The sequence below is a fragment of the Pezoporus wallicus genome, unplaced genomic scaffold (genome assembly GCF_028554395.1).
Source record: "Pezoporus wallicus isolate ANWC-B61680 ecotype Strahan unplaced genomic scaffold, APGP_CSIRO_Pwel_v1 contig_8047, whole genome shotgun sequence".
In the NCBI taxonomy this organism is placed as follows: Eukaryota; Metazoa; Chordata; class Aves; order Psittaciformes; family Psittacidae; genus Pezoporus; species Pezoporus wallicus.
The window spans coordinates 3,932,970-3,957,177 of record NW_026639548.1 but is presented as its reverse complement, the minus strand read 5'-3'; the positions used below and the strand labels follow the sequence as shown (position 1 = coordinate 3,957,177).

General features: G+C 37.9%; 1 protein-coding gene across 6 annotated transcripts in view; it reads left to right on the top strand.

Moving 5' to 3' along the window:
* GLT1D1 (glycosyltransferase 1 domain containing 1) overlaps positions 1 to 24,208 on the top strand; it is a 58,206-nt gene that overhangs the window by 29,086 nt on the left and 4,912 nt on the right. For 4 of the 6 annotated variants that reach the window (XM_057414949.1, XM_057414951.1, XM_057414948.1 and 1 more), the window contains exons 7-11: positions 7,395 to 7,490; positions 8,534 to 8,583; positions 14,918 to 14,961; positions 16,452 to 16,572; positions 21,943 to 22,041. In XM_057414949.1, the coding sequence (XP_057270932.1) occupies positions 7,395 to 7,490; positions 8,534 to 8,583; positions 14,918 to 14,961; positions 16,452 to 16,572; positions 21,943 to 22,041 (410 nt within the window). Of the gene's footprint in view, positions 1 to 7,394; positions 7,491 to 8,533; positions 8,584 to 14,917; positions 14,962 to 16,451; positions 16,573 to 18,201; positions 18,270 to 21,942; positions 22,042 to 24,208 lie in introns of all 6 variants that reach the window. The other 2 variants (XR_008972858.1, XM_057414950.1) reach the window with 2 other exon arrangements.

Genomic DNA, 24,208 nt, shown 5'->3' with positions numbered 1-24,208 from the left:
AAGAATATGATTTTGATAGTGTAGGTTTGCACAATGAAGTGCACTTGAAAAGATTCCTAGCTTTCATGCAGATTAAGCTGTCCAATCTCGTTCACCTTTTGGCTTTTATGATTTTTTAAAGGTTTTTTTGATGAAGTTCTGTTCCATATTTAAAAGACATTTAATGATTTTTGTGGGAAATATTTAACCAGGTAATTCTTGCCTGTATCTTTAGTAGTGTCCTTGGAAATTTTTCAAATTCAGGATTCCCAAGACTGAATGTAAAGAAACAGGACATGCCCTACAGTGCAAATTATAATACATTTGAGGCATGAGTGTTAAATGTCCTTGGTGGTCAGACCATACATTGTCAGGTTATTCTTTAAAATAAAATAGGCTGTTCAGAATATTTCAAGACCTTCTTCATAGAACAGACTTCTTATGAATATTCTTTGTACTGATTTGTATTTTTTTTTTTAGTCATAGAACAGCCTTATCATCTGACTCATGTTAAATATAACCAGTACATAAATAGTCTCTAAGTTAGTGTAATGGCTTCAGAAAGAATTTAATGGTAAATTTAAGTGAATGGCAGACTACATCAAATACATTTCATTGTGGGAGGCTTCCCCCCACCTCCAGCCCCCAAATGTGAATGGTACTAAACCAAAAGCTAAGAAATCTCAGCTTTTTGGACATTTAATCTTATAGTTTGGGTTGCTAACGAAAATAGCAATAGCCTAAGAGAAACTGAAAGAGTGCTGTGAAATGTTATTGTTATGGGTACAGTACAATCTTAGTACAAAAATCATGGAATTAGTATTTCTTCGCAGCCTCAGTAGCAGACTTGAGAGTTGCACAGGTGATGTTTGTGTAGTGTGCATGTGTTAGCTTCTAGCTGCAGTATTTTCAGTGGCTGGCTGTTAAAATATTTATTGACTAAATCTACAAAAACCAGTGTTTAAAGTTAATCTGCATTCTGATTCTGCATTCTGATTAACAGCCAGCTTCACAGTTTGTCCTATGAGGATGAGAGACTGTAGTCAAACCCAGAAGTTGAACCAAGCACAGATTTCAACACAGACTTCCAAGAAGGCAATGTTTTCAGTATATTTAGTAACTCAGGCTGTTTAGGGTAGTGTTGCAGCCTGTGTCAGTCTGGAGGTCAGACCACATGATCAAAATGTTTTTCTCTGACCTTGTAATACAGGAGTCTGTAATACAACACCATCAGTTTTCTTAGCCATTTTAGAAGCCTGTTTAGACTTGAGAGAGACAATGAAAGTTCAGGCTTTTGCTGTAAATTGATTGACAAAAAATTACAAGACAGTCTAAGTAAACAGTAAAACTGGGACTGATCTTCTCTTAACAATTTAGCTTAGGGATTGAGCATAGCTAGTTAGGATCACAGGCTTGATGTCATCATACTGTGATGAAAGGCTCCTTTTGATTTCAGTGGAATGTGGCTGAAGCTTGTGAGATGTAAAACCTAATAAACACTTAAGACATCATGTGATTAGAAGATGTAGATAGCTAATAACATCTATGCTAATGAACTGAGAAAGCTCTTTTACCCAACAGATAAGACTAATAACTGGTTTCCTGGAAGGTGACATAGAATCGCAGGGTCAGATGCTTACTGCATTGTCAAATAAGACATGCAATATACTTTTGTAGTTTGATTTTTCTACTCTCAGATAATATCTGCTTCCTAGCATGGCTATTTTCAGAGCTTGAAAAGTTTACATAACCTGTAATAATACGGACAGGGATTTACAGAGCCGTTATGTTTTCCTAAAGTTATGCTGGAAATAAAGAACCACGTAAGAAAAATTAAATAGTAAAGGTTTGTGCAGATATATAGTTGACCATAGAAATAATATCATAGCAGCAGTAAGCTGTGTTCCCCAGCAGATCTGAAAGCATAGAGCATTTTTGTTGTCTGATCTGTTAGAAGTAATGAGAAACAGGGGAGAAGAAGGATTTCTGGAGAATTTTGCAGTCTGATTTCTCTGCATTAGGAGCCCGCTCCTGGAAGTTAACAGGCTCATATAATTTCTGTTGTCTTCAGAACCATCTCAGCAATTCTAGCAGTTATTCACTGTTGAATGTGAATGGCAGGATAAACGCTTTGGATACAGTTACTACCTTCCCTTCTCCTTAATTTCTATGAAACAAATTGCTTTGTAAAATAAAAGCTCAACTTCATAAAATGGTAATAAATGTTCAAGATCTGCAGGTGGCTAAGTGTATTTCTGAAATAAGACCTAATTAGGCTAATAATTGTTGAAGTTCTGTGTCATCAGTAACTTCAATTAAGGAAACCATGTCAAACAAGCTGGAAAACTTGGCTGGTCTGGGCAGCTTGTTTTTAATAGTTGGCTTGTGAAAGAGACACAAGGTCAAACTCTTGATGCCAAGAGACTTGAAGTGTGAGTGATGGTATTTCTGCTGTGTGTAGGGAGATGAACGTGAAGCATAACTGTGAATGGGAAGATTTAGGGTATCAAAAATACATGCCAGGTTCTTTACCTCTCAGCAAGGTAATGGTTGATATTTCTCACTTAGAGGCTTGCAGCTTTTCAGGAAGATTAAGGATTTGCAGTAATATATTTATTTTTACTGTACATCTGTGATTACTACATTTTTTTCCCTGATAGTACCACGGGGAGTGGAGTTACATGAATTTACTCTTTCAGAATCTGGTTAGATAACACTGCTACTTATTCTTGCCTTTCTTAGAAAAACAGTGTCCTTCCTAATGTTGCAGAAATGATTTGGGGTTTTTCGTTACTTGTGTTCATGTTTTGCTATCCTGGCATCAAAGTACAGATTTTAATAAAGGCCAAAGTATAAACTATCGTAGTGTGTCATGGTAGTAAAATAGTTGATGTGACAAACAGTTAAACAGTTTCAGATAAGGCACAAACTAGGAGACAGTGAAATCTTAAAACAGCAAACTGCTTATTTCCAGTATTGCATTATGAAAATGTTTACCATGTTTCACGTACTCCATTCTCTCATTCTGTCCTGCAACTGAAGACCTGAAAACAGTTTGCTAAAAATTAAACCCAGTGCTGTTACTGCATGCTTGCAGATGATGGGTAAGTCTAGTTGGATAAGTCTAGATTTGACAAACTTCTGGGCCATGCCATGACGCAGTCATAGCCAGCAGGAGAACATGAATCCTGAGTATTAATCACATTTTATCTATTCACCAGTATATTTTGTGCCAGGTTCCAGTACTATCAACAAATACATTGGAACAGCACTAGGATACCCTTTTGATCATTCAATTCCTCTCTGAAATGTGACGTGCTAAATTGCTGTGTTTCAATTTTGAGCAGCATAATACCACCTCTGCTCCGTCATGAAAAAGGAGTTGCATGACTGTGGGAGTTCCGTGTCAATTTTAATCTTCCGCTGTGCCTATCTCATTTCAGCTCACCTGCAGTTTATTTGTTACCATCCCCATAGTTCTGTATGGCATATGAGGCCAGCATAACGTCAAGTTGATGAGAGGAATGAGTTTTCGTAACCCCATCTATCTCTGTTCTTGTTTTGACCTTTCACATATTGCTAAACAGGTGCCCTGCAGGCTCAAGACTAGCTGTGGCCAATGTGCAGCTGGTTTTTATAGATAAAGCCAATGTAACAAATCAGACTACAGCAATAGACAAGTACTGACAATGTATGTGTAAAGGAACATCTCTTACCAGCATTAAACAATTGGTTTTGACACTGAAGGAGATGTTGATTACAGTGGCAAGATTTGACTTGCATTTAGTGTGTAGTGATTCTGAAGGGTGGCTGGAGAACATGTACCATGCAGTCTCTCTTTTTTATAGCCAGTGATTATGTACGGATCTTTCCATTTTGTATTTTCTTTGCAAAGCACGCAGAAGGATGTATGAACTACCAGAAAATTAAGCACAGCGTGGGGTTTCAAATCTCTGCTTTTGTAACACTAACAGAAACAGGAGGAACAGACACAAGCTGCTTTTTTTTTTTTGTTATTTGGGTGTTTGCATGTCAAACAAGATGGAGTCCTAGTGAATGTGTCAGAAGAATGAACCCCTTGATTGTGCCGTATTCATGTATTTCCATTTCAGAACTGAATCACACAAGGCAGTAGTGTATGAAGTAGCCTATCCGGGAAAGGCAGAATGACAGTAAAAATTCACGTATCAAAAGTCTTGTAAGCTCTAGGAAAAAGAAGAACTCTCTTCTCCAGTTTTCATCCAGCTGATGGCTGTAGTTGGTAGAGGCAACTACTGCAGTTATTCTCTTTGTATGTTCCCCTTGTCAGTGTTCTTGTGAGGAAAAAGCATACTAAAATGATTGTTCTCTTGTACAAATGATGTGTCTTTTTTTTTCACAGCAGGTGTGCTAGCAAGGCTTGAGAAAGCAATAGGTTGGGAAACAAGGCGTTGTCTTGATGTGTGCATTTAACCATTTTCAGTAAATGAGCAGAAAGCTAATAAGATATGCAAGTGCTGCTGAAGTTTGATCTTAAGTAGACAGAGAATGAGTAAACTCCCAGCACTAAGCAGTGGCAGTGATGTGCTGGGAAGGCAGTCTTCTCAGGAGTGTCTTTATAAGCTTCCAAGTGGATGGAGTGGGGAAAGTCTGCCTGCAAAAATGAACTAGGTGATGACTAAGATGTAAAACATACAATAAAATAAAACCACCTGATTCTTACTTCACTAAATTGGATTGCAAAAGCAAACCTAGCCCTTTTATGATAGGTTTTAGAAATGCCATGTAGAATCCAGTCTCTAGAACAGTGTATCCAGTATCTGCTATTTTGGAGAAAAGTACATAGAGTTTTGTGATACGGTAGTGCTTTGTAAAGTTGCATGAAGGGGGTGGTCTACGGTGAGAGTTCCAGGTTGTGAATGTATTTTCAAAATAACTGTCAGATGAGTGGACTATTTTCATTAATAACTACTATTTTAGGTAATTTCACTAGTGCAATAATAGGATTCTTGCTGATGAGATGCTTGGGAGAAGTACCTATAAATGCCACATGAACTGAATGGCAATATCCAAATTACAAAGTACAATTGCCATCTGTGGGGCCAGTTGCTGGTTTCTGTTTTGGGTTAAGGTTTTTGTACAGGGAGCAGAATGGCAGTCAGTACTGCCCAGAATTGGTCTCTTAGGGCTTTTCATTGTCACAACACTTTTAACCCTCATTTAATAAGATGAAGAGACTGAAAGCCGTAAGACAAAAACAAAATGATGTTAAGGGAGAAGAAAGTTTATTTCAGGTGTAGTTAATGTTGATTAGGTGTCCCTGCCTGTAGCAGGATGGTTGGAACTAGATGATCTTTAAGGTCCCTTACAACCCAAACCTGTTTACGATTTTGTGATTCTGTGGTTAGGGTACTGTCATATTGAGAGTGCAGTAATTCTATAGTCTGTGTGAGAACAGGAAGACGTGTTTTCTCTCTACTTTCTGACTACCTTTTCGGTGCTAACTGTAAGGTTGTTCCAAAACAGCCAGAGCAGAACATTGATAGATGGAAGTTCATGGTGTAAAATGAATATTTGTACCATATGGATAGATAAAACGTGATCTGAATTTTGATGACACTTTCTAGTAATTTGTTTTGTGTGATTTATGTTGTAAATTGAAACCAGTGCCCCATGTCTTAAAAACAAACTGTTAATGGTCCATTGCACCAGAAGAATGCATTTTTTAATCCAGATGTTTGTGTATTAGAAATTACAAATTATTTCTTGGTCCAATAGTCAGAAAAGTATTACTTACCATGTCTGCTGCAGCCGCTCTCAACGACTCAAGCTGTTTAAGTTAAATGAAATAGACTCAATAATGAACCCTGTGACAGGGAGCATTTAGAAGTCCCTGAAATGAATTTTAATTTTAAAAGCAATAACGTTTGAGTATGTAATGAGTTTTTTGATTCTCCCTCTCCCACAAAATATAGGTTTGATGCAGAACTCCTGTTAATACAATTCCTTGACATGAGGGGAGATACTCCTGGCATGTCTTCCAGGGCTGACCCTGTCATTAAGTTACACAACACCATAAGGAAACATAAGCTGCTACCAAGTTTGAGTGATCTTAAATTACAAACTGCATCAGTTCAGTGATGCTGTGTAAGCAGCTGAGTTATTCCTGCAGCTGCTGAAAAGTGGAAGGGAAAGGGAGGAGGAGACCTCAGGGAAGGGAGCTTTGCAGTGTTCAGCAGCAGCAGGTCACTGTGCCACCACAGCTGTCCTTGTGGCCTTCCTGGTGATCATAAATCTCACAGACAGTCATTCCGACCATACAGCATAGCCCTCCTGATACCTGTGTGACATCTCCCTGTATGGGACCGATGCATTAATGTCCCACAAACAGCCTGCTGCTGATGAGCAGCAGTTTGCTGCTCCTTGTTGAACTGCCTAATGTTAGATAATAAGTGTCATCTATCCTTGCCATGAGCTCAATAAATAGGTGAACTGAAGGACAGCAAACTGATTTGTGCAGTACAGTAAATCAAATGTGAACATTCCAGCCTTCTAGTGTTTATTAAATTATGTTGTTGTTATGTGTGTTCATTCAGCAATTTGTGGATTATGTTGGTTTATTATAAGCACATTTTAGAAGTTCATCACATAGTGACCCTTCTCCAGAAGTGTGTTCTGAATTAATTGTGCTGTCATAGAGCCCATGGCAACTGCAGTATCGTACATCAGACCTTCTTTTTCTAATATAGCCTACAAAATTATTTTTTGTGGGTTGTTGCTGTGTATTTACAAGATTTTTAACATTAAAAACTTGTATATTGAGGTTTTTTTCCCCCAAAATAATTTTTCATTTGTGTTTCATAGCAATGAGGTTAGTATAAATGCTTTCCAATAATGTAAATTATCGTTAACTATTCTGTTTTCTACATAGGATTATATTAGGGATAGATACCTATGGGACATTTACCTGATCTTCTATAATAAAAAGTGTCAGATTACCAGCTCTAATCCCTGCAGCCATTGATTAACTAAACCTCACAATATCCTTGAAATAGGTGCTGAGTTATATGGATGCAGTTTTACACTTCTTATGGATAGAAATACTGAGAAACACACGGATTTGTACAGTTACCTAGTCAGTCAAAGCTGGGTTCTGGTATTCCAGAATAACAGCCATCATTTTTTTTTTGTCCAAATCCTGCACATTGCCTCTGGAAGTAAACTCGTGTGCCCTGTAAAATGACACGCATGATTAAGTTCTCCACTGAGTTGATCTGAGGATTGATGCAACAGCATGAAACAGAGGGAATAATAAGGAAGATTTTTCAGAATGCACCCTGTTATGGTTTTTACTGTGGTATGTGCTCATTCATGAAACAGTTTGGAGTGTTCAGCTTTTTTATCTGCATTTGGACTATTAAAGTTATTTGTTGCAGGTATTCCTACAGATACAGACAGTTTACATGTTTTTCTCTTGATATGTGGACTTCGAAGAGTCAAAGACCCCCTGTATTTAGTAGATGTCTTTTCGGGTAGGTACCGGCTATTTGAATACCCTTGTTTTGTTACTGGGTTCAGATGTGTTTCTTCTAATGTTTATCAGCTTGGCATTCGTTGCAGAAAACTTAGTAATATATTTGCATTTAAAAGAAGAAATGCTCATGTAACCATTGATGTGTTCAACGCATTATTTCTGTAGTGCATCTTTTCCAGCCTGCTGGGAATAACAAAGCATCAAAATCAAAGCAATACTTGATGATTGTACTTGTTGGGAAAAGGGGTTTGCTGTTACATATAATATTAATGGAAAACAAAAGATGAGTTCACCTCCTTCAAAATAACTTCTTTATCTTCCTGTCACATGGCTGTTACACTGATTTGCATGTGTGCTAATTAGTATCACTAAAGTTACAAGCAAATTTTACCACCCATCGTTATGACTCCACACTGTAAATTAGGCTGGAGTTTTCTCATAGTCACATAGATGAATGTTTTGCCAGGTTCTGTTTGTCTGTAAAAGGTTCAGATATTCCAAGCCAGAAATTCAGCCTCCACTATTCAGCTTGCTTTTATAAGCCTTTAGCACCTTGTGACACTTACTTAGGAACAAATTACGGTTTATTAAAGTAATTGGATTTGTTCTATTCTGGTATCGAAAAAGCAGCAGATTTCTCTTTTGCATATAACTGAGTATTAATCGTAATGGTTGGAGTTGCTTCTACATGTACCTTTACATAGGAGAAAATTCAAATAATTTTGTCTCAGCAGCCACAGCCACTGCATTATTTAGAGTATTGTTCTCTCGAGATGATTCAGATTTAATATCTGAGCTTAGTTAAATGACCCTTGAATCACAAGAGATTGCATGGAGTAGAAATGCTAAATACTAACTTTTCATTGGAATTCTGAGGAGTAATATGAGGGCTGAGTGTGAGCATGGCACACATTCAGTCTTTTAAGGAGTAATACAATATTTGCCTAATTCTTTGGTATTCATGCAGCTGTTTGCATTGATTTCAGAGAGAGAATTAAACATTAATAATTTTGATTAATAAATTTTCTTCTTCTGGTTTAGATTGGCACAGAAGGGAACCCAGCATCCATCTGGGCATAATTGGACCTGCAGTAAGTTGCTGTAATTTTTATTTATTTGTCTTTTTATCCCTAAATACCTCTGTTTACTCACATCTGAGATACTGCAATACTTCTTTCCAAACCACAGTAATTCTTTCCAAACTGAACCTAAGGCAGAGGCCTTCTAACTGTTGCAGAGATAAGAAAGTACAAACCTAGCACTTGTAAAGGCTATTCACAACAGGTCTAAACTATAGAAACAGAAGAAATTCCAGTGCTTGGACTTGCCAGGTTCAGAGTTCTGCTATCAGCTAATAGGCTCCCTCACTCAGCATCTGCATTGCAAAAGGGAAAAGCAGCCAAGAGGATTTTTCTAAGGGGGTACACAGTGAGGTAGCCCAACTCCATTCAGGTAGGTTTTTATTAATGCAGACTGTTACCGGGAGCTCTAAAAGAGTTTACAGCAGGTGTAGATTTTGTTTACACACACTGATTTTATTTTTTGTTTGTTTAGAAGGCTTGGGCTAATTTTGTAAAAAGCATTTGCAACTGGATCACTGCAGTTTTATGTCTAGCTCACGCATGTGACTTGATAATGCCATTAGTCTATTATGGTCTCTTAGAACAAAATGTTTTGAGTTCCATTTGACTACAGAAAGAACTTTCATAGGTAAAAGGTATCAAAATATTTGGATTCTAATACTGGTGTGGGTTTATATACGTGTGGGATAGTACAAAATTGTTTAGTGTAACAGAAAGTACTAAAAATGTGAACTCTTTCAGATAAAATAATAGTCTTATTTCAATATGAATAATTTATAAATGAGCCTATCAAATATTTTGAAAGGCAACAGTTGTCGAAGATTTTTTTGCAGGTGTTGTTAATGAGGAATTGTAATGCTCTGAAGGTGCTATCAGATGTTCATTATCCCTGTTCTTACATCTTTCATTCACATGGAGGATTGCATCTTTGTTCCATTCCATTTAGATTTTGATGGCATTTCTGGTAGTCTCAGTTTGTACACAGTTAACAGTTGTCAGCAGGTGCAAAACGATCTTAGGTTTCTGTCTGACACCAGAGAGCAAGAACAGAGCTTGGGCTGACAAATAAAATTAGAACCTGAGTGCATTAAGGCCTGGTTTACATATACCTGAGAGGGAAGGTGGTGCTGACTAAAATAAAATCAGAAACTGAGTTGTTCTTGTATATTCACATCTCAGATTAAGCTTAGAGTTGGTAGCATTCCTTCAAATGAATTATATGTATTTTAGTAAAAGTGCTGGCCAATATTAATGTGAGACTTCACTTTTTCCCAGCAAGTCACAGAGATCTTGTTTAACAAATCTAGAAGTTACAAATTCTAATTCTCTCTTTTCACGGTCGGTCAGTTAAGTGGCAGCTCCTCTGTGATTGCGAGCTCCCTTTAGATAAAGCGCACGGTTGGGCTGCTGCCTCAAAATGCTGTCATGAATTTCTCAGCAATGGTTTGCTTTTCGTGACGCCCTAGTGCCTAAAAGGGTTTATAATGATGACCATCGCAGTCATTATTATGAATTAATCTGTAAATTGGTGAGGGAGAGGAGGAAAGATGCCTCAGAGCCACCAAAGTGCTTCTCCTAATTCTGTGCTAAATCACGTTCATTCCCACAGCTTCCCATAGCCTGGCAGAGGGACCAGGTGGAGCTGCAGGGAGACTGTCCTGCTGTTTCTGTTTCTAGTGTGTTGCCTATGCCAAGAGAGCATACTTTAAACTAAGAAAACTAATGGCAGCGCTTCTCAAAAGAAATATACATGTACTAAATATATAGCCATAGCAGAAGTCTTGAGAAGGCAGCCTGTAGCCTTAATTTAACCAGTGGAAGGGTATGAGTAGGCAGCAGTGTCATACCAGACAAACTCTAGCTGATGCTAAAAGGGTACTAAAAGCTTCACTGTTGCATCTGGGTAATGTGTTCGTGTCCCTCTAAGTCTCCTCTCTGATTCGTCTTCACGTGAGCCTGTAAACTTGTAGGCAGTCTGTTTTGTGTGAAAATAAATAGAATCTGAATTGGCAAATAAGAACTGTTTTTCTATTTTCTCGTTCAGTTTTGTTCTTTGTATATTTGGGGACATATTTTTTTCTTTTTAAAAGCTGGTTTTTTGCTTTTTTGTCTGCATTTTTTTTTCCATGCTAAAACGCAAGATGATGTGGAAGTGAACTGGTGTGGAAGGCAAATCTAGAGCAGGTGTAATGAAGCTGTGCTTTAAATCAAAAGATGCGCTTGCTGCCTCCAGTGAGGATTTTAAACATTTTAGTCGTCTTTTTACATTTGCTTCACTTCTTCATAAGCTAACATCTTTACAGTAAGCCACCAGAAATAACCCTGTAGCAGTGCATAGGACTGAACCTCCTCAAAACAGTTTATAACATATTTCTGCCATAGTACTAAAATATTGCTGAAGGACAAAAATAACTCTCAGCTCTGTTGGTATTTATCTGTACTCTTCTTATTCATGTTGCTACTCAAATACAAAACCTTAAAACTACCAGTACCATTATCTGTGAAGCAAGTTACATTTATTGTGGATATGAAAAAAACATTAAGATTATAATAATTAAGAATATAAAGAACAAAGGCACACGCACTGTTCTGTGCTTTGCTTTCATAAGATTATATAGCCTTTCAGTGCATTTACCATGCACAGTTGTCACAAATGGTGCAATCTAAATCATGTTGCAGGGTTGGCTCCTGTATGGTGTAAAATTTTTAGCATTTTTCTTCTCTTCCAGTTTTCTTTTTATTTATTTCTATAATGAAATTCAAAACAGTGGCTAATTTTCAGCAGCTCCATATTCCAAGAATAGAATCTTATGAAACTTTAAGGCCACAAAACTTCCCTTCAGCATGCAACCTCTGGAAGGCCACTTTGTACTCACTTTGTAATTCTTAACCACTCTTGTGGATAGTACAGAATATCGCTATGTTTGTAATGATACTGTATTCCATTGACAGCTATTTTTCCTCTGTCCAACTTCTTTTCATACCTACTGAGACAGTTTTAGTTGAATAACTTGCCTCCACAGATAGTGGGACCTATCTCTTTATACTGGATTGCTGTTACCTATTCTGTTTTGTGGGCTAGTTCTAAAATGAACCAGCTGTTGAACACAACTTATCTAAGCAACTAGAGGAAGTCTAATAATAACCTGCTCCAGAATATCCTCAAGCACAATAACTGAGAAAACCAGCTAGGAGACAAAGATACAATTTCAGATTCTTTAGCCTGCTGAGGACTATGAAATTCTGCCAGGTACATCCTGCCTTAAGTGTCCTACTCACAGATGTTTTAAAAGGTAAGATGACAACTCTTCTAACCCCTTGTTTGCTCGTTCTGCAAGAAAAGCTTCCTGAAAATGACAGGTTTGTTAGAAATGGTGAAATGAGCTGTTCCAGTATCTTAAAGAGGTTGTATATTTTTCTTTTAGACCCAAAGTTTTGTTTATTTAGATCCTAGTTCCCAGATGTTTTGGCTGAATTAAAATGGGGGGGGGGGGGGGGTTGAAGCAAGCCAGAAGACAGTGAATTTCCTTAAGCATTTGGTGTATGGAAAAGATGATGTAGAATGGTTGAGTTTAGTGTGTTTGCAAGGATCTTACATTTCTGGTGCAATCACTGCAGCCAGATTGCGTTGCGTCGCAGACGGTGCTTGTGTTTTCAGTTGTAGGCAAAGCTTGGTCTTGCTGAGCCTATTCAAGTAATCGATCAGATAAGAATTGTAATGTGGTGTCTGTCACCTGCTGCTGTGAATAAAGTGATTCCTTTCACAGTGACGCTGTCAAAACCTCACAGTCCGGAGCAATTGAGCAAATTCTTCCTATCTGTATTGAATATGGTTGCAGATACAGCTTTTCACTCTTTAGTGCTCCGGATGATATTCTGACAGAACTTTGAAGGGAAAACCAGGTATTAGTACATTTAAAGTCTAGAGTCATCCCAGCATTCTAATGAATATGTTTCTGGACCATTGCTTCTGTCTGAGTTAATTCTTACATGGCAGCAATTTAATATAGTGTGTTTATAGAAGATTTCCTAGATTTTGATAATGGTAGGCTCTGTGCTTAACAGGCACCTTCATCTTTGTGCAGGGTTTTGATTTATGACTTTCTGCACTATCAGTCACGTCTCAGATATTTCTTTGCCTGTCAGCAGAGTAGAACTTCTCTAGCAGTGCATCTGGTCCTGCTAGGTAATGGTTTCTTGCCATGTGCCCACTCCCCTTTCCATGTGTCAGTTTACCTCATCTGTTCTGATATTCGTACACGCAAGTTGCTTTCCTCTGATCTCTGCTAAACTGATGAAATTTGCAGCTCCTTAAAGGCTCTTCCTCTGGATGGATGGTATCTTAACAAAAGTCGATAGGTAACTGATGATCGTATCTGCCTGCTACATGGACAGGTAATAACATAAAATGTGCCAGCAAACACTCTACCTGTAGAAGAACTGGATCATGGAGACGTTTTGGGTGAAAGTAATATTCTTTTAGTTCCAGTACCTTTTTCTGAGACTATGCTAAGTTCCTAGGCATCCTGCCATAGTGTGTTGGCTTTGGAAGCATTCACATCTTTTAAGTGCATTTCCAACTTACCGAACAGCTTATGTTGCATCTAATTTCTGTTATATTGAGCCTGTGGTTGGATAACTGTGCCCCCTCAAGTTCCTAAATGTAGCTCAGGGGATCACTTCTCTTAAGTCATTGCTACACCCATCCTGAAAGTAATACTTTATCTGAATTCTCATATTCAGGCCTGGCTTCTTGGAATATTTACCTATAGAAGAATACAGCTTAAAGGACTGTTCTGTGTATGAGGCAGATGGCAATTTCTTGGCTTCCACTGAAGTAGATGGGATAGAAATTCATATCTTGCAATATTAATATCACAGGCTGTAGTTTTCCTTGTCCTTTTAAAGGGAGAAGAGCAAAGGACCACTGCTCATTATATCACTTGCAAGTATTCCATTGATTTTAATGGAAACAGAGTATAGGTTCTCACGAGAGGACCTCAGCATCACAACAGCACTTTGGGGAAAATGCTGAAAAGGTATTTGTACAGAAATTAAGTTCAATGTGAAATATCCAAGGAACCTGTGACATGACATCCTGGTTTAATGGATAGATCTGTATCATGCCCTGTCATCAGTATCAGCAAAGAGCACTTGATTTTCTCCCCTGCTGTTACCAAAACTACTTTCCTAAGTAGTAATGCAGGCCTTTTATTTCTTGCATTCGTTAGTGCAAGAGTGATTCACTTGAATCGTTTCATTTATAAAGCCTTGAAATAATTGATCTTGTGTTCAAAAAACACAATCATGGTTATAACAAATTCTGACTTTTTCCAAAAGTTTTCTAAAATGCTTTGATAGTGTTCTTTATATTGGAACGTGGAAAAAAACCCAAACAAAATGTAAGCATGCATTAACCCCAAGCCGTGTTGTTCCCAGTGCTTACAACTGCTGTATGCTGTGTAAACTACCATAAGTTAATCTAATATAGTCAGCCTTAAAAGCAAAAAAAAATCTCTTTCTGTTCTTCATGTCTAGTTAAGGGTTTTCAACTTCTGTTTATTTCTTTTAATTGTTAAATGATAATCACAGCCATAGCTAAGCTTTGCAGATAAACTGCTGGAGCTAATTGCTCAGCTTAGACAACATTTTAATAACTCTGACATACCGTCATGTTAGACTGTATTTTAGAGTTTTGTGTTTGTTCATTCTCAAACAAGCGGTTCTGTCAGTGCATAACATCTCTCTGCCTGTCTCAGTTTACATGCGGATTGCTTCCTGTATTAACTAAAGCCCGAAAAATTCCTGTTCTTCCTCGCATTGCTTACTCCATACACAAAGTGCCAAAGAATTGCTTACACATCAGTGCGTTGTTCCTCACTTAGACAGTAAGTTGTCAAATCGGTCATTTGAGTACTGTTAGCCTTAGCAGAGTCATCTGAAAAGTCATTCATGTTAAATAGATCTAGCACTAATTAGAACCTGCAGCCAGAGAGATGTCAGGGGAGAAGAAAGGGAACCTCCTCTTCTGACAGCAGCCCAAAGCTACGCTGCATTAGAGGAGTCATTTAAAGGTTTAGAGTGGAGTAGTCAATTCATGCTCTGCTATGCTGTGCACTCAACCCCCCTAGCTGGGTATTCTGAGTGTCAATCACTCACAAGAGTGCTTGTCTGAAGGGTCAAATGTAAACACCATAGTGGTAGGATTTCAAAGCTCAGCACATTCATGTCTTTAACTATTTTAGTAAAAAATGTGCTAAAATTTATTTTTCTTTTCTGGGTATTTCAAACATGCTGTAGTGCTAAAGTAGTGCCATATACCTTTGTGTGTATTCCTTCCTAGGTTGATCCCCTTTTTACCAGTGAAGTTAAGGAAAAAGTTAAAAGGTAAGAAGTTAATGCTAAGCCTTCTGTCTGCTCCAAGTGAAGGCACTTGGCTGACTAGCTTTTTAATCATGTGCTTAAATGCTCTTTCATAAATACAAACGAACATATGTGCACAACTCTATGGCTAATGAATTGTTCTAATTTCTTGGCATGTAATGTTCTCATACTAGATATTCCATACATTTTAAATTTTAGAATACCCAGTAGGTCTCATGCTTTGTGTTAAATCACATGTGGTTTAGTGTGATTTATGTTTGTTACGCTTTTAAGTCTTCTCCTTTCTTCCATCCTGGCTTCTGCAAGATTTTGCATGCTTGCTGTTGGTGGGTGAATGAGTAGCTGGACAAGATAACCCTGTACAGCTTTTATTCTGTCCCTAGTTTATATGCTTCCTGATTGAAGGATATAAATGTTAGAGAAATTGGATCTTTGTGTGTGTCTGCAGAATTGAGAATTGTCAGAGTTGAACAGAACCACCATGTAATAGCTGATACTATCTGATAATAAAATGTGCGTAAGGGGCGTGGTTTTTCATTCCATTGAAGCCAATATAATGATCTTTGTTTTCTATCAGGTTATTCATGGGCAACATGACTCCTGCCATCATGCATTTGTACTCCAGTTGATACAGTTATTTATCTCTATAGAAGCTGGTTGTTAAAATACAATCAGAAAAGCAATGTTTAACAAAGTCTGCTTGACAGGGAGCTAGCCTTAATGTCAAATGCACTTGTGTTTCCATCTGGCTTAGTGATCTCATGTTGAGAGCCATGCAGGAGCAGGCTCATCAACTGGAGGAGATGCTGGCTTTTCAAACATGATCACCAGTCTGAAAGATCTGAGACTGCACCCATAGTTTCCATCTTTTTTAACACTTCACCCTTGATTCAGTTGGCCTTGATTAATCGGAGGAAGATGAAACAGGAGAAATTTAACCAATCAGAATAGAAAAGTACTTATAATGAAAGAGGAAGCAGAAGAGATCTTTCAGAACCACATTCCATCCCCCAAAACCAGCAGCTGAAAAGTCAGCATCTCCTGCAGTTGACCATTCTGATTGTGCTCCATTTCTTAAGTACTTAAACTGTGTATAAGTATTGAAGTCTCTGCATGCATCCTTCCTATATTGCATAAATTCTTTAAGGGAAAATCACACCCCTCTCCATTGAACTCAGCTACTTCATTTAAGTACTTACAGTGGTTAACAGAGCAAGGTGTAATTGATCAAAACTAAAACTCAAGAACAACAGGCTTATAGCAGTGATGGATAGGAACTGATAGTGACTGACAGCAGTGTATACTGTACTGAATTTATAACCACATTTATCAACAGAAAGCTAACCAGAACACGGTGAAGTGGCAAGTGAATCTTAACACCAGAACCAAGCCTGAGTTGCTTTGACCACCTTCCTTCAGTGCCATAAGTTTTAGGAAAAATTGTTGGAGCAGGTTCTTATCAGGAGCCCTATTTGTGTGCATTTTATTTCTAGGGCACCTGGGGTACACTTATTACAGGAGATGCCCCAAGATGATCTTCATGCTGCTATGAAAAGGTGCTTTGCTGTGGTGAACAGCTCCATTTCAGAGGGGATGTCTGCTGCAATTCTGGAGGTAATTGCATCTTGGCGGTAAGGTTTTCCTGTGAGGTTACAGTGAATCTGAAATCGCCTTTTATTACTGGAAATGTGTGTCAACATTTTATGTCCATGTTTGAAAGCTAGTGAACACAAACCTAAAAGATCTATTTCTTCAAGTGTTAGTAATTAAAGTTTTCGTCTCTTGAACTGACAGGGGTTTTTGCTTTATTTATTTTTTTAAACGGCAATGTAATTTTATTAATCCTGTTAAATTAACGAGACAGACCTGAGATAGAAGAACCATTCTGATCTACTGGGGTTGTCATTCATTATTCTTGACTCCACATACACTTCCTTGCAATGGTGCTAGAGCAGACTTTCATTTATTCTTACATCCTTTCAAAAAAGCAATCTAAGCTAAGATCTGTGTTTGGTTATTTAATTCTGAAATGATTAATGAATGAATGACACGCTCAATTTTTTTTGCCATCAGTAATGAAAATTAATAACAGGTTTATTTCATACCTGTCAAAGTAGGGTGCTGCTTAGTATCAAATGCTTCCTAGGAAAAAAAATAAATGTACTGGAAATGGAAGTTATTTGGGCAGACACCTTTTACTATTCCATTTTTTCTGGTGACTGCAGAATGTTCGTTTGTGATGATCTCAGAAGATCATAGAAACTACTACATGATTTGTATTAATGACTCTCCTTTCCTATTTCTAGTAAGTACTTACGTATTACATTTCCAGCATGCTTTTCTTCCATGTCTGAAAGTCCTCAGAAGTAAGACCTAAGTGAGCATTGTAAGAATTAACTCGTAACTTGGAATTTATCATGGAAGTTGTGTAATGGGGATAAAACAGCTGGTATGCTTTCAGAAGCGTGAGCATGTTAGTTCATGTGCACATGGGCTACAAGCAAATGAGTTACCAATTGCAGGTGCAAACTGAAATCTTGCATTATAGTAAGGGCAGTTCAGCAGACATGGCATAGGTGTTGTGAGCCAACAGCTTCAGTCCCAGCTGAGTCAGGATATTCTACAAGCAAAATCAGGTCTTCAGTTACTACTTGAGAGACTACCTAAAGCTTGTGTTTTTTAGTACCTCAGACCTGTCTGATTTCTTCTGAAGTTACAAGGGTTTTGGTATTGTATGTCTGTTTACTAGACAGTTGTACAGTGGGATTTGATGACATGCTTATAAAATACCCTACTGTAAAAATCCGTCTCTCCAAGGAAGTGTCAGTCTAAGTCCCTGCTTGAGTTGGCCAGCACTAGGGAGAGCCATCTGTTAAGTTCTTGTTAAATTAATAAGGCAGAAAACTCTGTATAAGACGACTTCTGGTCCTAGGCTGGAAATAACATCTTGCTTGAATTTGGAAATGCAACTTTAATTCTCCTGAAAGTTCAAAATTTAACAAGGTCATGAATCTGTAAACAACAGTATTTTAGTATGAGATAAATATATAATAGATAAAAGAGATAAATACATAATCATATCTATTTCAACCTGCCTTAAGGTATGAAATCACTAGAAGCCATAACTAATTACTTTGTCATCTAGTACTGAGATTTTGCCGTAACTGATCTGTTTTCTGTTTGGCATTTGAAGAAGAGAAAACAAACATTATAGCAAGTATTTAAAATGTATCTCTTCCTCAGAAAGCTCAGGAGTTCTGCATGTTCCTGGGCATGTGATGGTGAAAAAGGCATTACTACTGGAAAAGCTTGTATGTTCTCTATCTAGTTGGTAAGAACAAGATTTAGATTCCAGCACCGTTTCATTGGAGTACTTCTCCTGTGCTCTAAAGACTATTCCAACTGTTATAAAAATTATTAGATTGTTAGGCTTTTACAAAGGAAAAAAAGAAAGGCCAATTAGAGAAAATAATCATAGAAAAGGAAGATGGCCAGACTTTATTCTGCTGTAGGGCAAAATCCAGTCTTAGACATCATGTGAAGTTCAGGCCTAGTAGTTTGGAATATAAGCCGTAGCACACTATAAAAATAAAGAGAAATGAAGGGATTTTATAGAGCAGTAAAATTGAAGAGGGGCCAACAAAAAGATGTGTAGGCTAGGAGGAAGGGAATGAGGGACAGTCCAGACAAAATAGTAAATAAAACCTGTATTTACTCTATAAGCTTTATACTGCTGTTTAGAAATGCTTATTGGATAAACATGCTTCCAAAGCTGAAATTTACATCCTGCGTCCTTCTGAAACAGCATTAAAACACATTTGCAGTCAGAATAATGTAACAAAACAGATGGCCAATGGACTAAATTGTTATTTTATGCTATTATTTGTGGAACCTAGGTCAGTAAATTATACATATTTTCAACAATGTAAATTATTTTTTTTATTGCTTAAAAATAGACTATCTAAATTAAATTCTAAGCCACTTCATGCAGTAATTATTTACAGCCCAATCCATTTGTTTAAAGCTCGCTGGTATAAAGGCAGCCCCTCATCTCATGTATTTGGCCATCTGTTCTGTCTTTCAGAAGCTATAATTCATTGGTACCTATGTGTTTTGGGACCTGAAAGCTTCCTTATGAAGCAGTTACCGCCCTCCAACTCTATGAGACAGAACAAACGTCTTTCCCTTTAGATTTCAGAAATTACAAAAAATTAAATATAAACTTAGTGATCAACTCCAATGAATCATCAACTATTTAGCATTCAGAAATAGATGTGAATGAACATATCTTGAAGAGATCTATTTTAAGTGTGTGCTACAGTCCAATCTAAACTTCACTACAGCAATACTGTGCCAGCCTATGCAACCACACTGTTAGGTACAGTCCAACACAGAACTGCCTCAGGCCATTCACACACATACTTGATGTTCACTGTCTATGTGCACAGTGTCCACTATCCACTGACATGCTGAATCCAAACTCCCCTCTGTCTTGCTGGTAACTGTTCTTGGGGATAGTAGCACTTTAGCCATCAGTCCTCACGTGGTTGTGCTGTGGTTTTCATGTTTTCTTCCTTTCCTTCCTTCCTTCTTCCTGGTGCTCTTTCCCTTGAGTGGACAATCGCTTGTTTGGGAAGTAGTCAGACTTGAAATACTCTTACAGTTTTGTAAAAGGAGAGATCCAGAGGTGAGGAGAAGGCCTCAGGCAGGTGACAGTGACCACTGCCACTGTCAAGCTCTTCATTTTCAGTTCGCACGGTCAAAAAAATGTCTACGCTCCCAGGTCACTGAACGTCTATGAATGAGGTCAAGAGCCAGCAGACTGAACACAAGGGCATTTAAGCCTGTCAACAGAAAGGTCTGAAAAACAGCTGACTCAGCCATTCTCTTTTAGAAGATGTTGATGCTTCTGAGGTAACCCTGTGTTAGGGCCGTGGTTGGGTAATTAGAGCCAAAAGCCATGTCCTTGATCTGCAGACTGAAAACCTGTCAGACGGAGTGGGGCACCGATCTGTTTCATTTCCTGGGTGAACTTCAAAGTTCTGTGAACTTTACTGATAAGTGCATTCTGTCATCATATGGTTTTTGCAAATCTACCTTTGGAAAACAGATTTAACAGTGAAGTCAGAGCAAATGACAAAATTATTGCATTTCCTCTCACAAAAAGACTTTTTAGTTTTAAAAACCCTGCATCTCAACAACTCTAGACACTTAAATTCAGAAATCTGTAGTTTTTACATTTCTCATTTATTTAATCTGGGCTGTGTTCACTTAGTTAATCTATTTGTCTGAATTACCTCCAGCTGACCCAGTAGTTTCTGATACAGAGTAGAAGACGTTATTTCATCGAGTGTTGTTATTTTTAGTGCCAACTAGTACAAAGCAGATGTTTGTTCCAGAAGGACTATAGAATTTCCATGTCCAGAGTATATTCATCTGCAGTGGTGATTTAAGCAGCATTTCTCTTAGATATTTTAAGCTATTAAGTCCTGTTGCTATGTCTCAGAAGTCCCTCACTGTTCTAGACATAACTGGTTCTGTATCAGCCAGGATCTTTTTGTCTTCAGTTTTGTCTGAGCTATAAAATACTGTGGTTCTCCTTGCAGTTCTGTTTTCTTACTATGTAGACTGAAGGAAAATTGCTAGCCATCCAGGAGTGTAATGACAGTAATTAAAAATGCATTCACTTTGAAGTGACAGGGGATCGGTATGAAACAGATTGAAGGTTTGGGGGAGTGAATTCGTTTCTCGTTTGACACCGTGATAATTGTACAAGATGAGTTTTTGCGGTTTTACAGTCAGTGCATCTCAAGACATCCGAATTCATCAATAGTAATTAAAGTTTCAGATCAGGATATGCATGAGTAACGGAGCTGAATGGCCAGGGTTTGCACATCAGTTACTGCAAAATCTAAGCTGTATATTTTAAAGTTGCCAGGCATTAGGGCGCTTGGAAGTGGTTTCTTAGCTGTGCTACCTCTCTGCTCCTGATTCTGCAGGCAACCTGAAATGCTACCGTGTTAAGACCCCACACTTCTTTTCCTTTTTTTATGCATGTGCATAAATGCACACATACATATGCATACAAATAAATAAATAAACACATCAACTGCCCTATAATTTCTGTGGACTCAAATCCTGCTTCTTCAGATGTATTCCTTGGTCTGTGAGGAGTCCCATAGCAATAGCTTTGTAGATAATATGTTTTGAAAGCGTAATGTGTTCTGAAAGCATAACCTTTTCTCTCCTCTCCTTGGTATAATTCAGTCAGAAGCTGGATCACTGCATACTTCTGTGCAGCCCCTGAATGCCCAAAGTCCAAGATAGCCTATAGTCACAGATGCTGTCAAAAGAAAAACTCCTTCCACAGTCCTGTATGACCCCTAGGAATCAGAGCTGAGGAGAAGGAGCCAAGCGATTTACACGGTCACCTTCACTGTCGTTGAGCTGCCCACCTCTGTCCAGTTCTGCACATGTTACAGAAAGTCTGTGGAAAAAAATAAAGTGGTTTAATGGAACAAAGGAACAGATACTTTGGTGGGGAGAAGTGGCTTTTTGTGCTATGAACTAATCTTCTCATCTGTGCATAATAATGGTAGGAGTTACAGTGACAACCTTTCATCTGAACTTTAATTTTATCCTCTTCAAGCCTGTAACATGTCAGGAGCTTCCTTCCAATGGGAAACAAACTGCATACTTTCAGATGGAAAAGCATAAACAATGAAGCAGCTATTTGTTAAAGTTCTGGACTGATAATATGTTCTAAGTTACAGTACTAATAAAAGGATAAACAAAATATTTCAGAGAAGTTCCATATAGGAGATCACCTTCGACGTGGTAGCTTTCAACTAAAAATCTGGAGAGATGGGAAAGAAAGAAGTCTGGTTTGTTGTTTCTGCCTTTCATTTTAAAGTTGTCATCATTTACATCTCAAAATCCCTGAATCCTAATAAACTGTTGTTTCCTCTTTCTGCGTTCCTCTAGGCAATGGATTTAAACATTCCAGTGCTGGCAAGGAACATTCCTGGGAATGCAGCAATAATAAAACATAAGGAAACAGGACTGCTATTTTCAAATCCTCAGGTAAGAAAACAACAGATCTTAGACCTTTCCCTTCCAAAGCCTAGGTTCATTTTCCATGTTTGCAGACTTGGCTTTTCCTCTCAGCAGCTTTTTCTCAGATTCTCCTACAATCCTGTGTTTTAGACTGCCTTTCTTTGCATTCACTTTGCAGTTCACTAAACTCTGACTAGGTGTCAGCCTTGCTGAATGTTTGCCTTGCCTGTGCTGCTGTACAGCGTGCCATCTGAGTGGCGCACTTCAGGTTTGAAGGCTCCATAAGCCTTCCAACTCTGGAAGAGATGCTATACTTGTGTCACAGTTCCCCTTAAGTACTAACTGAAATACAAACTCATATTTGACAAGGAGTTTCTAACCAAAAGAACTAAGAGTCTGAAATTTTAGATAATACGTTATCTCTAATTTCTAGCAGTAAGTGTTAATATAAAGCACTATTAGGTTCAAGATACTGCTCGGTCAGAAAATAATTAATGATTAAAATTAAGCAAAGGGTTAGAATGGAGCTTCTGTGAAGAGAAGCGAGAGTGGGGACAGGGAACACTACCTGTGTTTAAACACTAGAAATTTTCATTTCAGTATATTTTCCTGCATTATGGCTTTGCTGTTACACATGTGTTTTTATCCAGCTCAAGACTAAAAAAGCCCTTACTAGAACAGTCCATTTGTAAAGTAGAAAATGTATCATATTTACTTTATGGAGTGTGTGTGAGTGTGTGTGTGTGTGTGTGTGTGTGTGTGGTTAATGCCTCCTGATAAGTTGTACTTCAGGAAGGCAAATTCTCTCAGTTAATTTTGGGGGCTTTTTAATAGAAAAATTCTATTGTTTGCTTGTTTGTTTTTTTTTTTTGTTTGTTTTGTTTTATGGGATATGCAATGTTTCCAATAGCTTCTATGGAGAAAAAAGTCTTCATTAACATCTGAATTTTTTTTCTCTTCTTGCAATATCCTTTGGAAATGGGATACTTCCAGGCTAGTGGGGGCTGAGATATAAAGCTGTTTATAAAATCCTTTGTATTCCCTGCAAAAGCCCATTGACTTCCATATGCTGCTTCAGAACTTGACGGATATATGATCATGTTGAACACACAGATAGATAGCTTCCTTGATACGAATTCTCATACGTTCTGTTGGTTCCCTCAATATGCTGCTTACATTTGGCTTGTAATTCAAATACATTATTCATACCATACCCAATTAGCTTCATCATACATCCTTGTAAGAAGCCTCTTTTGCAATCTCCAAGCGTCCTACATTCCGAGTGTTTCCTTGGAATCCAAGATCAATTAAAAATACGCTATATATTTCCTTACTTGGAGGAAAGTGCAAATTTAAATACAGAAGTAGGCCCAGTGACATCGGTGGCTGTGTACAAATGGCGAAGGACTTCCTTTTATGTCAGAACTGGAGTCACAGGCTGTAAATATGTCTAGAACACTGTAAGCTTAGTTTATATAAACCCCTTCTGCCTGAGATCCCTTCTCTGCAACATAGCAAAGATCAGAAACTCCCCTATTCTGCTTTTTGATCCCCCTTTTGCAGTTACTCTAGCTCAGAAGTCCACAGAATCTCTTTGACATGAAGATGGTGACTTGCATTACCATATTCATACTCATAGGTAATATTTGTATTGGAATCACTAATGTTTGTGCAGATAGATAACCTATCTTAGAAAGTAATATTCCTGCTTTTCTGTAAAACATCAATTGTATCTCATTTAGTAAAAGCCCTTTTGTCCTGTCATTGTTGTCAAATACAGTATAAACTATCAAAGTTTGGAAATGGGTCAGGAAAGTACTTGGTTACAAGGGTAATACTCTTAACTCCACTGCAGAGTTGTTGAAAACTTTCTTCATGAGCTCAGAATGCCAATCATCATTGCTCATGGTTTTAAAGTAACCATTTACTCTTGTTCCTTATCTCCCCAAACCATATCAAATACAATTTTTAAACCACTGTACATAGTTTATCATGGGTTGAGAGTTATATTAGATCAAAGAAATGTGATTAAGTCAAAACACAGTTTCAAAGTAGGTTTCATATTTTTATTGTTGTAAGAAGGAACAGTTTGCCCATGGCACTTTGGATACTGCTTAAGAAGATTCAGTTGACAACAGGGAGCAGAAAACATCTTCTGGTAAGAAGTTTTGTGGGGTCTGTTACTCTGATTATT